Here is a 15,553-nt window from a genome sequence, read left to right as displayed (position 1 = left end):
AAAACATCACCTGACGCGGCTGTCCAATCAGGAGCGCGTTTTGAAAAATGAAAGTCAACTTTAATATACGTCAAAGCATCACTTCTATTTGAAAAATTATATTAATCTTCCAGCTATTGGGGAGTTGAGGGCAATTATATTGTACTAGAGGATGCCAGCGACTTCGTCTGCGTTCTTAAATCGCGTGAGATTAATTTTTCCCGCGGTACTTATAGTATAGAATTCTGGGCATACTTTGTATTCGATTTGAGATTTCCAGCCAGTATTACAAATAATTTTTAAGGGTATCAAGTATTCCAGGATGCCCGATATCTTTGTGCCAAATTGAAATTGGCGCTGCGGTTGATATTTGTCTGTTATATATCACTAAAAAAAGATATTTCGGCCTTTACTGTTTTTCTTCTTAAAAAAAATCGCTTTAAACAGTTAATATTTGAGAACTATTTCAAGGTAAGAAAATTTACGAATGGTGTATAAATAGTTACCTTGCATAAATCTGGGTGCATTGAGTGGGTTGATTGACCGCTCGTGATCTCGCATTTGAGAACGGTGAAGAGTCGATAATATTTGTGACTGTTCTTATACTTCGTGTAAACGTGCAATCGGTTAAACGCGGTTTTATATATATTACCCAAACCATTTGGTTATAACGAAATTGAAATGACAAAAACAGTTTAATCTGAATATTGGTTATTTTGAAACTGGTAGTATATTTGAATGCAGATGACTTACGTCGATTGGGTGTAATACAATACTAATAATAAGGTCTAAGCACGATTACGACACAATTTCAGTGAAACAAACCTGCCCCTCCTGGTAACTTTACTAAATTAGCTGGATTGAAAGAAATTAATTATTAAGCAAAAACAATTTTTTTAATCAATCTTTATCAAAAAATAACTTTACACATGAATGTATACGAATTTATTGTACATATTTTTTATATTTAAACGTATCGTATTCCTCCGGCCATACGATTCGCTCAATCCATTTGGCGAAATAGGAAACATTTGAGTAGACTCCTGGCACATGTTTTGTCGTACATTTGGTTGGACCAAACGATGTGACTGCTAGTATTCTGTGAATGGTTCCTTGCGAAGGAGAGCTGATAAGTTTTTGTTGAATGGGACCACCGGAATCACCCTGTAACAAAAGGATTAGGTACCCTGCTTAGTTTGAAATCGTTATTTATCTGCGTTCAGGCGGCTTCAGGGCAATTTTCGTGTCATATCAACCAGACCCGCCCTATTATACAGCCGCCATCGATGTGAAGCACTCTGAAAGGTCGCTAGGACAGGTGACAGGGGACTGTTGGGGGTATGGCAATATAGTATTTATAGTTATAAAAACCCATGCCCTTAATCAGTGTCTACGCGACGCGATAGAGTAAGGCTACTTGTAATAATTTTTTTTTTAAATTTTTGAAGTTGTACTTTTTTTGGCACGTTAGGGAAAAACGATAAGAGTAAATTTTTACGATGCGACAAAAAAAAAACCGACATCTTGATGTTAGCTATAAGTTTTTACAGTGTAGTGTATACTTAGGATTGTCAGTGTGCGTGCTCATTCCGGTGATATAGTTGACTTAATTGTACAAAAATCTCAAATTTTAATGTTGAGTGAAAGTTGGTTTTCCGATAATCTATTAGTGTTCCAAATTTAATTATGTTTATTTTGTCCATTTCTTTAAGTATGTAGAAATATTTTTTTGTGATATTTAAATAAACTTTATTCAACTAAATAGTTCAATGTAAGAAATATCTTTTTTCTATTGTTAGTTTAGTTTTTTCTACTATCGTAGAATAAGGCGAAAGGTAAAAGTTTTGAAAAGATTTTTATTTTGTTACGCCAAAATATAACTTCTAATGCGTGTACACACACGCTTTTTTTTTCAATTCGAATAAGGGAGAGTGTTTTAAAGTTTGCACCCACAGCGCTGCTTTAATGAGACTATTTTCACATGCCGACGATAGTATCCAGAGCGCAAGGATTTACATGTTCGCCCAGATACAGGGCAAAAGCCGACTTGTAAACGCAAAAACGAGGGATGTTATAACTTGAAGTGTCTGTGTGCGTTTGTGCGTGTGTGTGTCACATGAAAGGGCTTCACTAGAAGAATAATTTAAATTTATTATGAAACTAGCGGACCCTCGCGACTTCGTCTGCGTATAAGTCAATCATCGTAGCTAGCTGTGTACCTACTATTATTTTACGTGGTATACTGAGTTGATAAGTTTTCATTATTTTAGTTGATACATACATACATCCAACCTCACAAACTTTCGCATTTATAATATTAAGTAGTATGGTACGCATGTATTCGATCGTTGTCCCATATGCCTCGCTACTTGCTGTTATCTTAAGTTATGCCCCTTATCTCCGACAATATTTATCAGATCTTCATTAAAATTAGTCACTACGTGTTTTATAGTATAAAATTTAAAACAAAAAAAAGAATTATTAAAATCTGTTCAAATTTAACGGAGCTACGAAGTAAAATTGTTAAAAATTTTCATCCCGTTTCCCGGAGGAAACTTATAGTTTATCGGGATAACAGCTATCCTATATGTTGACCCGGAATATCAGCTACCACTATACCAATTTTTATTTTAATCCGTTCAGTAGTTTTCGCGTGATGCCCGGACGGACAGGCAGACAGACAGACAAAAATGAAATAAAAATCTGTTTTGGACTCAGTATCGATTATAAAGCATCCCCCGTTCAAAATTATCAAAATATATTAAATGTACAGGAATCTTCCAGTTACAGTTTTATTATAAGTATAGATAAGATGTACATGTAAATTCTGTTTAGTTAAGCGAAATGTAATGTAGAACCGGCACATTCATAAAATCTCTTTCTCGTGTTCATAAGTTCAACAGTTTGCCGTCTTCGGGCTGAGGATGATATTTATGACTTACCTTACAGGTATCTGTGTTTCCGTTCAACTCGCCAGCGCACAATTGGTGAGCTGCTACCCCATTCCAGAGTCTAATATGTAATTTTTTTAGAAGGTAGTTACATTTGTCGATGTCGATTAAGTGAATCTCTGCAAATCTAAGTTCCTTTTCTTTTTAGCAACATCGGATACTTCAAGTATCCGATGTTGCTAAAAAGAAAATAAGATTACAATGCCATAATGCACACCGTGATTTTGATTTGATAAACGATGACCGTGCCTGGCTGCACGCTCGAAAAAGCATGACTCATTGTCACGTTCCGTCTGAGTTGAGCGTGCAAGCGAGAGTGCGGCACAAGGGATAGAGAGGTACGATCGGTCTAAGCGGTATCGGCCGATGGAGTGGAAGAGAGATAGATAGGTTTAGTTAAATAACGGATGCAGATACATATAAATTTATCAAAAAAAATGTGATATTTTGTGATAATTTCATTTCAATTCATAAATGGGTGCAATTTTTCATCTATTTATTTTTTATTTTTGACAACCCGCGCTCAACGATGGTGTGAACGCTGTGGTTTTAAATTGGAGGTCCCGGGTTCTATTCCCTGCAGATATCCAAACTGGAAATTTAAAATTTCTTAATTTCTTCTGGTCTGGTCTACCGAGAGGCTTCGGCCGAGGCTTCAAAAAAGATTGAAGAAATTACAAATTCCGTAGTAGCAGAGCTTTTTGTGACGCTCGTCCGGGGAAGTACTATCGTCATACTTATTTCTGCCGCTAAGCAGCATTGTTGCAATGCCGTGTTCCGGTCTGAAGGGCGTGGTTGCCGATGTAATTATAGGCACATGAGGCTTAGCAGCTATGCCTCAAATTGATGGACACAGGGCCCTTGCCTCCGGGCCTACACGGAGGCATTAACCCGGCCCTAGGGGGGACAGAGTCACCTTCTCTGCCCTCCACTGGGGTATTTCCCGTCCGGCGCGTCCACGTCGCGGGGGTGGGCACCCCCCACTTCAGTAGGCCGGAGTGGTGGGGTGGCTAAGTTCGGTCGGGGACCCAGTACCATGGGGTATAGCATGGAACCCATGCCCAGGGTTACGGGTGAAGTCCTCAACGGCTGTGAAGGCGGAGATGATGATCATCGGAACGGCGGAACAGGCGGAAGAGGCACCCTCTAGTGAAGGCTGCTTCTGGGTAATGGATAACCAGGCTTCATTAGATCTACACTTCTAGGCAGGGGGTGTAGTAGGGATGGCGGCGGAAGAGATCTTTGGATCCAACGGCGGCGCCCAAAACTCTCCACGAGAGGCACTGCCTTGGCGTCAGGCGGCAGCCGGTCGTAAAAAAAAAGCCACTTCTTATCCTTGTCCAAAAATGAAAAATACAACAAAGAGAGAGCGATTAAATGTTAGGGCGTACCCCTTAAGCGACGGTCAGAGCAACACATGCAATACATGCGCAATGCGATTGGCTACGTGGAACGTAGGCTCAATGACGGGCAGAAGTGCCGAACTGAGTGACGTCTTACAGCGACGTCGTATTGATGCATGCTGTATTCAAGAGACCAAGTGGCGGGGATCAAAATCAAGATTAATAGGTAATGGGTATAAACTGCTCTACCATGGGTCAGAAGCTAAGAACGGAGTTGGAATTGTACTGTCCAGTAATTTAAGTAGCAGGCTCGTCAATATCGAACGCGTAAGTGACCGGCTTATGTCGGTAAAGATTGCCTTGGATAATCAGCAATGTTTTAACATCGTGACAGCATACGCACCTCAGACAAACTGTACGGAGGACGAGAAAGATTCTTTTTGGGAAGACATACACAAGCTTGTAACGGAAATACCGCCAAAAGAAGCCATTCATATCGGGGGTGATCTCAATGGTCATATCGGAGCGAGTAATAACTATTTCGATAGATGTCACGGCGGGTTTGGATACGGAAACCGCAACCGTGATGGTGACCGCATTCTACAGTTCGCCTCTGACTGTGATCTTGCTATTATTAATACTTTCTTTAAAAAAAAAGACACTCACCTCATAACTTACAAGAGTGGCGGACACACAACACAAATAGATTTTTGCCTTGCAAGGCGAAACCATTTGGGACGGTATAAAGATTGCAAGGTTATACCAGGGGAACCTATGACCACCCAACACCGACTATTAGTTGCAACCTATAGGTTACCAAAAGCACTAAAATCCAACGTAACAATATCATCTAAAATAAGATGGAGGCGCCTAGAGGAGGCAAGTGGCGACATGCTTACTACAACTGTCGCTGAAAAACTTGAACTGGTCCATGAACAATATAGATCGCAACGCAAACGATATGTGGGGTGAGTTTGAACCTTTCTGTAGAACCAACGCCGAAAAACACCTAGGGCGAACAAAGCCCAGAAAAGGCCCCTTTAAAGAAACTCACTGGTGGCAAGACACTGTTAAAGAAGCAGTGAAGACCAAAAAGGAGCACTTTAAGAGATGGCAGACCACGGAGGATCAGACTGACTTAGATCTATATAAGGAAGCAAAGAGAACATCTAAACGACAGGTTGCAATTGCTAAATGCGAATCCAATCGTGATTTTTATGAAAAGCTGGAGACGGCAGAGTCAGAGGTTGATATACATAAAATTGCAAAGACGAGAAACAACAATACCAAGGATTACAGCACGATAAAATACATTAAAGATCCCAACAATAGAATATTAACAGAAGACGTTCACATAAGAGATAGGTGGGTGGAATACTACCGGCATCTTCTAAACGTGTCCCACCCCATAAAACATGAAAGCGCTAAGCCTACACCAGTTCAAGGTCCTGTCCCATGCATTGTTATAGATGAAGTCAAAAAGGCAATCAGACAAATGAAGAACAATAAGGCCGTAGGCCCTGATGAAATTCCAGCCGAGATCTGGAAGCGATTAGGAGAACTGGGAGAACTCTGGTTGCTTGAACTATTTAATAAACTAGTTATTGGTCAGCCTATTCCGAACTCATGGCGACAAAGCTTTTTAGTACCTTTTTATAAGGGCAAAGGAGATGTCAGGGACTGCAATAACTACAGGGCCATAAAACTTATGTCGCATACGTTCAAAATTTGGGAAAGAATCCTTAATAATAGAATAAGAGACATCGTTGAGTTAACTCCCAATCAGTGCGGCTTTGTCACGGGCAAAGGTACATCCGATGCTATACAAACCATTCGAATCATGCTTGAAAAAGCGAAGATTAACAAGTCCAACCTACACATGATCTTTATAGATTTAGAAAAGGCCTTTGACCATGTTCCCAGAAATTTGATATGGCAGTCGCTGAGAGCACACACTGGGCTCCGCACTTAGTCCTTTGTTATTTAATGTGACCATGGATTATCTCACGAAAGACTGTCAAAGACCCGTACCCTGGAACATCTTGTACGCAGACGATGTCGTGCTCATATCTGACACTGTTGCAGAGCTACAAAGCCAATTAAATCTCTGGATAACATCATTGGAAGAGAATGGTCTTAGAATCAGCCGAGGAAAAACTGAGCACATGTCCTGCATATTCGATGGTACAACCGACGCCGCCCAAATTAAATTCTATATTAATAATACTCGTATTCCCACAGTAAAGCAATTCAAATACCTCGGATCCATAATAGGCAACGATAGTAAAATTGACGATGACGTGACTTATCGTACTACAGCTGGCTGGAATAAGTGGAGACAGCTCACAGGCGTAATGTGTGACAGAAGAATGCCCCTAAAGATCAAAGGGAAACTATACAAAACTGCAATCCGCCCTGCCATACTGTATGGTACGGAATGCTGGGCCGCTACCAAAAAGCACAGCACAAAGTTACACTACCACTGAGATGCGCATGTTACGCTGGTCAGCGGGCGTCACCCGCCTCGACAAAATCAAGAACGAGTATGTTAGAGGTAGTTATGGAATCACTCCCATCGTTCATAAATTACAGGAAAAACGATTGCGCTGGTATGGACACGTTGTCAGACGACCCGCAGACCACATGGTACGAGTAGCCCTGGACATACCGACGACGAAGCGTGGGCGCGGAAGACCCCCCGCCACCTGGTTAACGACGGTCCAAAATGACCTGAAGCTAAATGATATCAACGCGGAAACTGCTCAAAACCGTCTTGAATGGAGGAAACGGACAAGGAGAGCCGACCCCAGATGATGGGAAAAGGCGCAGACAGATGAAGGGCGGCATGTTGCAGGACGTGTTCCTTGCATGCCCCGTGAAGTGTCGCTCTGTTTATAGGCGATAGGTCTTCATCGGTAGGATAATCTACATGTTCCTTCAATTATTAATGTAAAAAAAATTGTAAAAATGTTCCTGGTTTCTGCAGATTTAAACAAATAAAACTTTATGTTCACATCTTGGACAATGTTGACATCTTGGAGATGCCTCTAAAAAAGTTCAAAGTTTGTATTAAACGTAAGCTTATAAAAAAGTCCTATTATAGTATAAAGGACTACGTAATTGATAAAAAAGCTTGGGTGTGAATTATTGCTCCAACCAGGTTGCTCTTCTAATAATTTTAAATGACATTGTGAGATGGTGATAACAAAAAAAAAACACCCGGCTAAGTTTCTGTCGTAGCTTTAGTTTTAAGTTTACGAATGTGGTTATCGCCATCATCTCACTACCGTGTAATTCTTATGTACGCATCAAAAGTGCCACCTATGGGTCTACTTGAATAAAGATATTTTTGACTTTGACTTTGTTCTTTGTATATCATGGAATTCGGCAAGGTATCCATGATGTTTTTTTCACTATCCTGGATATTTATTATTAATAATTCTTTATTTATTTGGTAACTACGACCTATCTACACTATTATATTACAGAATAATTAAAAAAAAGTTATAATCAAAAACGAAATCAAAAGACTTACATGAGATATTAATATAAAATATACAAAAAAATTACAAATTAGAATTTCTGCCTTCAATCAGCCCTACATGGAGTTTAATATATAGCTTGTATATTGGAGAGTCGTATCTATTTATTAATGCCTTAAGAATGCCCTTACTGCTTACCCACGTTCGTTTCATCGAGGATGGCAAGGCATCAAGGCAAAAAGGTCATCAGTATAAGGCCTCGCGAAAATTTCAGATGCACTACAATAACGTGGTAAACCCACCAGTATTCTGAAACCCATCATTTTACTGAACTCATAGGGCGGATAAGTTTTTCTATATCTTTTACGGTCGGAAGCTAGATGAATTTCTTGCGGAAGCTAAAGGTATTCTACAGCTTCAAATTTTAAAAATTAAATATTACGATTTGTAAACCTTGCACAGATCCCCATCCAGTAGCTGTAAATTTGTTGTTGCTAGAAGCACTATATTGCGAGGTCGACAGACATGCTGGCTGAAGAAATTTTGTAAACCGAACAATTTTATCTAATTGTATCAAAGCTATGTCGTAGTATCGTCTCGGAGATTTATAACGTGGATGTTTTATAACATTTCGAATGCGCACATCTTCGGGAGCTTCATGGGTCAACGACTGAAATAAAATATCAAACATATGAGTGAATTAAAGAATGACTGTTATTGTTTTATACACAGAGAAATAGCAAAATTAATAGAGCATGAAACTAGGAAAAAGTGCAAGCTAAGAGTTACAATTTAAATTGAGATTGTAATGTTATACCTATATTATCGCATGTTATTCTAAGAATGGGTAACTTTTTGGTACGACCTCTAATTTTTCTGTTTTGTGCAATTTTTTTTTGTATTTTAATCTAAGCAAAAATAAAATTACTTGCATTAATGGAGATGAAAACATCGTGTTTCACCTGCAAGGCTAAGAATTTTTTAGAATTATTTCAAAGGCTTGTGAAGTCTACCAATACGCTAGCACCATGCGATTGTTTATAGAAATAATAAGTTAGAGGCTTGGTCGTACTCGGCTCCTCGAAAGTGAAGCCAGCGTCCTAACCACTAGGCTATCACCGTTTACCTTTACATAAGCATGGCTGCAGTATTTCCTTGGAGGACTGGAACGAGTTCTGTCACAAAAAGCTCTATTTACTACTATTGGATAGAAGCAAGCGTTAATTTGCGGAAATCAATAATATGAATCATTGCAAAGTCAACATCTCCTAAGGATGCTCCATTGAGAGGAGGGTACATTGCCGAGGATCTGTTTGGTGTGGAGTATTTATAAATCACACCACACAAATTCTCCTGCTGTTCGCGGAGTATAGCAAATTAAGCTTAATTTTCATAATATTTCATAATCTATTAACTGCTATTAAATGTAAAATTCATCATCATCATATCAATCTATTACTGGTTATTACAGGGCTCGGGTCCCCCACGATGAGAAGGGTTTAGGCCGTAGTGCACCACGCTGCCCCAGTGCGGATTTGTGGACTCCAATGTAAACTTACTTCAAGATATCTAGACCCCAGTCTCACGAGGTACGGTACCGGCTGCTCAATGTATTTACGGACGCAGTACGTGCAGTGCGCTGCGGTCAGCATAAATCTGTCGCTTATCAAACTTCCACCGCATAGAAATACTATTTTCCTCGGCACAGAATTCGTCCACCAGCCCAAAGCCCCCTGAAACCATCATTATTATTTAAACTAGCTGACCCGTGCAACTTCACTAAATCGGTTATTACCGGAAAACACAAATAAAATGACATTTTCTAAAAATGAATCCTAGCTAGATCGATTTATCGCCCCCGAAACCCCTCTGTATACTAAATTTCATGAAAATCGATGGAGCCGATTCCGAGATTCCAATTATAAATATACAAGAATTGCTCGTTTAAAGATATAAGATAAACTTCTTTTTCTTTTGTTTCTTTCTTCTGTGTAGAAGAAGAAGTTTTTAAAGCAGCCCGTAGGAACAGTTTATTTCAGAGATTTGCTTTCAATTATGAAGGTGCAGTTCTACAGATACTCGTATTTTTAAAATGGGGTGTAGTTGTTAAAAATAATTGGTTTGTTTAAGTGTAGTCCTTAATTTTTTTTAAACTCGCTGTGACTACCAAATTAAAAGTCAATGGAATGAATTAAAAACAATTTTACTGCTATATAAATAACCTTGATTATAAAACAATTAAATAAATAAATAAGAATTAATACGACAATATTAATATGACCAACTTTTGTTTCCACCGGCGATTTATACAAAATTCTTTTTACCTCTTCTAATATTCTCTCTAGAACTTTTTTGTAGGTTATAATGATTACTTTAATCACGTGGTACATACTTTTTATGTATCATCAATAGTTTGACGGCCGATTGCCGATTGCCGATGGCCGCAATGGGTAGCGACCTTTCTGAGCCCAATGCCGTGGGTTTGATACCCAAAACTGGACAGTTTTTGTGTGATGAACATGTGTTTATCTGTATGTTATCATTATTTATTTACATCATTCATAAAATTATTCATCAGTCATTAAAGTACCAATACAAAATACCATACAATTTTCGAAAATCGAATCCAGGTAATCTTAAGTTGATCATGCTAAGCAGTAGAAGCACTCGTAACCACCGTTAACATTACCATCATTAGCCTATATGATAAACAAAACTGACCATGTGTGGGTACTCCGCTTCTTTGACTACTTTTCCATTTATAATGGTAACATTTGGATCTGAAACTGAAATATTATTGATATCAAATGAATAAAATTTCTTCAACACAACAAGGAGTTAATAATTCGGTTCATGTATATTTTTTTGAAGTGTGTTTCCTCAGGACCTTCATAAATACTTCCATTATTTGAAACGGTACATTTTCAAGTTGGTTCCACTGTGATCAGGTTACGATCTATTGGTGGGATATATGAGAAGCGAGGGAGCTCTTCAAACACTACAGGCACACCATTTTGATACACCGTTTGGTCAAGTGAAACTGGTGATAAAGTTCCAAATGGCACTCGGAACTAGACACTATTTCAAGAGCTGCCATTCTGTTACAAGTAATAAACAAATTATGCTAGTCACAATAAAGGAGCTAATGGTAAAATACCAGGAGAACACGAATGGACAACAGATATTCATAAAGTATTATTAGTGACAATTGGCAAAGAGTCGTCTGATGAGACTGTAGATCTTTGAACTCGTGTTCTCACATTTAACTAACTACCCATTATTTAACCTTTCATTAATCCAAGATTTAGGAACTTTTTGTTTAAGTATTTTTACTATTAATAGGTAATTATTAAGCCAAGTATGCAATTTAAATGTTTTAAATATTTTTTAATAAAGCTACATTCTATTTTGATAGTCTAAATCACGTAATTAGAAAATCAACAAAATGGTTGAATACCGAAAATCTATGGTTCATCTATGGTACATCCTAGAGTTGCTGGAAGAGACCTCTTATAGAGATAAGCTTTTTTGTTTACTTAAAATACTTATGTTTGTTATCACTATTTGTGGTACATAAAAGATAATAAAAAAAAATAGTTTTAATTATTAGTTAATTAAAAAAAGGGGAATGTTATTTAATTGTTTGCAGTATTTTTAAGTAAATGTAATTTTTTATATTATATTTAAATTGGTTACTTATTTATTTATTTGTCTTTAGTTATAAATATTGTTCTATATATATTAATTTAAGCAATTAAATATTTATTTTATGGGTATAGGTATCTATATATGCACCACCTAACTATTTTCTGTATTTTTATCCTGCTGCCTGGAAGAAATCGCTATTAAGCGATAAGGCCGCCAAATTGTAATTATGTGCTTGTGTGCAATAAAAGTATATTCATACATTCATTAAAAAAACCCGAGATCAATGTACCAAGTTGTCATAAAATAAAACTGTAAATCAGCTGCATTAACAATTAAGGTTAAACGAGGTTACAAATAACAATGACAAACGCCATAAAAGTTTTCGGTGCAGTATAAAAACAAAATTTCACACAGAATGTTCACACATAATTTTCTTTAATGGTAATTATATATGAAAACTGATATAAGTACCTGTTATTTTCAAATATTATCATTTCTCTAAATTGAGTACTAGAGATACTAAGCTAGGTAGCATTCTGAGGTAAAGGGCTAGCATATATAAAAAGCAACTTTGACACCCGCGGGATACTAATCATATAGTATATACTAATACTAAGTTGTGAAGTTCAGTTTGGTTTGGTTTTTGAGAATAAGTATGATAATATACTTATAATATACAGATAAACACCCAGACACTGAAAAACATTCATGGTCATCACACAAACATTTTCCAGTTGTGGGAATCGAACCCACGACCTTGGACTCAGAAAGCAGGGTCGCTGCCCACTGCACCACTCGGCCGTGTAGGGTGTCTAAAACCGTTTTGTAAACCGTTTCTTTGGTTGTGCAACAGAGTGAATAAATCGACCGGTTCAAAAATTTTAAGGAGTAAAATAAATATATATACATGTTAAATACATATTATATATACAATTATACACATTTATATATTATATACAATTGTACTCACGACCCAATTTGCTTTGTTCCTGTCGCTTCAGCATTTCAGAAACATATTCCACGCATTCTGAATTAGAAAGAGACAAGTGTTAACACGGTGCATAATGAACATTCAGCCTGTTTTCTACTACCTTCGTGTTTAGCATGACTTCGGTTCTTACTACCATCACGTAAAGTAGTAATAACTATACTTCTATATATAATTATTAATATTATAAGAGGAAAGATTTATTTGTTTGTTTGTTTATTGTGAAATTGTTTATTCTTCCGTTGTTACCAAAAAACTTTTCTCTCTTTCTTTCTTTCTAAAAATTAGACAAAAAGGCAGTTGTGACTTGTTTAAAAGATGTTGGTTACGCCCTGTACGACACGTCAACTTAATTCTAAGCACTTACTCTTTTCACTGACGCTTTCAAATTGACGATTTCTCCTTCCACTATCTATTGTTGTGAGGTCTGAAAAGTCGGTCATACCAAATTTACGATCGTCAAAGGGAGGAAGTAAATCTTCAATTTCCATTGAAGATTCCAGTTCCCGCCTATCTCCATTAGAAACGCCAATATTTTGATTGATTATTCTAGTCGAAAACGAAGTGGATTCTGAAACAGTGCAAGGTATTTTCACTAGAAACTTGATCATCATCATCATCATCATCATCATGACCAGCCCATTGACGGTCCACTTCAGTCCACGGGTCTCCTCTCAGAAGGAGAGTTTAGGGCGTAGTCCACCACGCTGGCCAAGGGCGGATCGGTAGACTTCACACACCTATAACAACTTTATGGAGAACTCACGGGCATGCAGGTCTCCTCACGATCATTTCCTTCACCGTTATATCAATTTGTAAATCAAGTGTAGTGATATCAATTTTGTAAATTAAAAACGCACATAACTCTGAAAAGAAAACCTTTCTGGCAATTTGCGTTTAACCTTTACATTTTTTATATGCATTATTATATTACAACGTTTTATTAACAGACTTTGATTGTTCATTAAAAAAAAAAAAATATATAAGAGGCTGTTCCGATAGTTTTCTTTTTGAATTACTTTACCGACCGGTAACCGGTACCGAGGGTGGTAATGTAGTTTTTTCCCACCCGCAGTTTACAAAAAGAACGTAATTTCCGAACTATACACATGGAAAATATTATTAAGCACCAGATATTGTCGATATACTCACCTAAAAACGATGTGAGGATGGAGACTAATAGATATAAATCGTACCACATTTTGCAATCACTTGAACATCAATAACTAACGAATTAATTGCGTCAGAATTTGTTTTTCACTGTAAATGGTTCACTTGTTACATAATATCACTATAAGTAATACTATTGACAACTATTGACTTATGTTATCAAACTAGCGTACCACGCACTGATGTAATAATATTTTTAAGGACATAAATAATTAAGAGGAAATTTATTACAGGACAGGAAATTATTCGGTTATTTCGAAATAATTGAAATAACAATACGTAAAAACAGATATGTGAAACGCAATATAAAAATGTACCTGGTCAAATTACTCCGGCTATAGTTTTATTTATAGATACTCAACAAAGATTTGTTTATACCAATGTTAAATTTGTTGTTTTTGAACGATCATTTGGCGCCAAAATTGCCATAGGTATAAACCCCCGACTCAAAAGCGACGGGTCGTTTTAAGTCTGACGTGTCTGTATGTATCATTTCCCGGACGGATGAACCGGTTTTAAATTAGTTTCAATTCTTTGAAAGGTGAATTAAGAAAATTAGTCCAAGATGGCCGCCGCCACGAAATGGCGGATTACATATCTTCACAACTCCCTAATAATGTACACTATTTTGAAAGTCAGGGGTTTTTTAAATTTAAATTTATATTGTTACGAAACTGCTGCAAAGCAAGGGGGCGTGGCCAACATCACGCCACCGAGACGAGGGGGCCGCGCGCGGGTAGCATCTCGACGGCTCAGGCCGACCGTCCGAGCTAAAGTGAGTGATAGTCACTTTTGCTCGGACGGTCGGAGTGTACAGACGTGTTAGGAATTTACTTTAATCATTTGATTTATTAAATCTTATAATCAATTAAAATAATAAAAGTTTGTGTTCAATCAGTTTATTTTTTTATTCAGATTAGCTTCAGGTCTTTAATAATATATTATTTGCAACTGAACAGACAGACGGTCGGAGTGTACAGACGTGTTAGGAAGTTACTTTAATCATTTGATCTATTAAATCTTGTAATCAATTAAAATAATAAATGTTGTGTTCACTCAGTTTATTTTTTTATTCAGATTAGCTTCAGGTCTTTAATAGTATATTATTTACAAGTGAACAGACTAAGAAAAAAATAGATGTGGAGTGCTGAAAGATCACGCCATCTATTTTATCAATTACGTAGTCCTTTATGCTATGATAGGACTTTTCTATAAGCTTACGTTTAATGCAAACTTGAACTTTTTAAGATACATCTCCAAGGTGTCAATGGTATAAGGTGTTAATGGTATTAATTGTAGAATTGTACGCAATTTCCTTTAAACGAATTATACATGCTGCATTATTATTATTTAATTATACATTATAACGAATTATGCAGCTGGATATCTGATTTTTTGAGGGAACGGTCTTTTCGAGTGGTTGTTGATGGCCACTCTTCCGACCTTATGGCTGTCAATGCCGGTGTTCCTCAGGGATCTGTCCTCTCCGCTACTCTCTTTCTGCTGCACATCAACGATCTTTTGAATCCCAATCTTTTTGGGTACGCTGATGACAGCACCGTTACGGAGAGGTACTTGTCCAGCCCTAGGGCCAGTGCTAATGATATCCTTGAGCATAGAGAGTCCTTGGTGGAGCGTATTAACTTGACTCTAAAAGAGGTGTCTGATTGGGGTGACGCCAATTTGGTTAAGTTCAATGCTGCCAAGACGCAGTCGTGTTTATTTTCCGCAAAAAAGAGCCCTTTCACCTTGGCTCCCACTTTCCGGGGTGTATCCGTTCCAATTAGCGACCATATTGAGCTCTTGGGTGTCAACATCTCATCCAATCTCAATTTTGGCAAATGCATCGAGTCCAAAGCCAAAGTGGCAGCTAAAAAACTTGGTATCCTCAATAAGGTTAGGCGGTACTTCACGCCAGGTCAACGCCTCGCACTGTACCAGGCTCAAGTGCGAACCTGCATGGAGTACTGTAGTCACCTGTGGGGTGGCTCT

At 37.7% G+C, this 15,553-nt stretch overlaps 2 protein-coding genes across 2 annotated transcripts; one reads left to right on the top strand and one right to left on the bottom strand.

The window, feature by feature from the left end:
• Nucleotides 1-924: 924 nt before the first annotated feature.
• Nucleotides 925-13,653, bottom strand: LOC120632906 (serine protease snake-like). Its single transcript, XM_039902943.1, has 9 exons — nucleotides 13,544-13,653; nucleotides 12,759-12,962; nucleotides 12,374-12,430; nucleotides 10,477-10,541; nucleotides 9,315-9,488; nucleotides 8,209-8,425; nucleotides 3,098-3,109; nucleotides 2,922-3,049; nucleotides 925-1,143 (listed from the first exon to the last, which is right to left on the bottom strand). Exons 1-9 carry the CDS (start codon nucleotides 13,590-13,592, stop codon nucleotides 925-927), a joined length of 1,125 nt encoding a protein of 374 aa, XP_039758877.1. The 5' UTR covers nucleotides 13,593-13,653.
• LOC120632518 lies at nucleotides 6,761-7,100 on the top strand. Its single transcript, XM_039902334.1, has one exon. The coding sequence runs from the start codon at nucleotides 6,761-6,763 to the stop codon at nucleotides 7,085-7,087; it is 327 nt and encodes a 108-aa protein (XP_039758268.1). The 3' UTR covers nucleotides 7,088-7,100.
• Nucleotides 13,654-15,553: the final 1,900 nt, after the last annotated feature.

The sequence above is a fragment of the Pararge aegeria genome, chromosome 20, assembly GCF_905163445.1.
Source record: "Pararge aegeria chromosome 20, ilParAegt1.1, whole genome shotgun sequence".
Classification (NCBI taxonomy): Eukaryota; Metazoa; Arthropoda; class Insecta; order Lepidoptera; family Nymphalidae; genus Pararge; species Pararge aegeria.
Note: the sequence above shows the minus strand (reverse complement) of the source record. Positions and strands in the feature narration are given on the sequence as shown.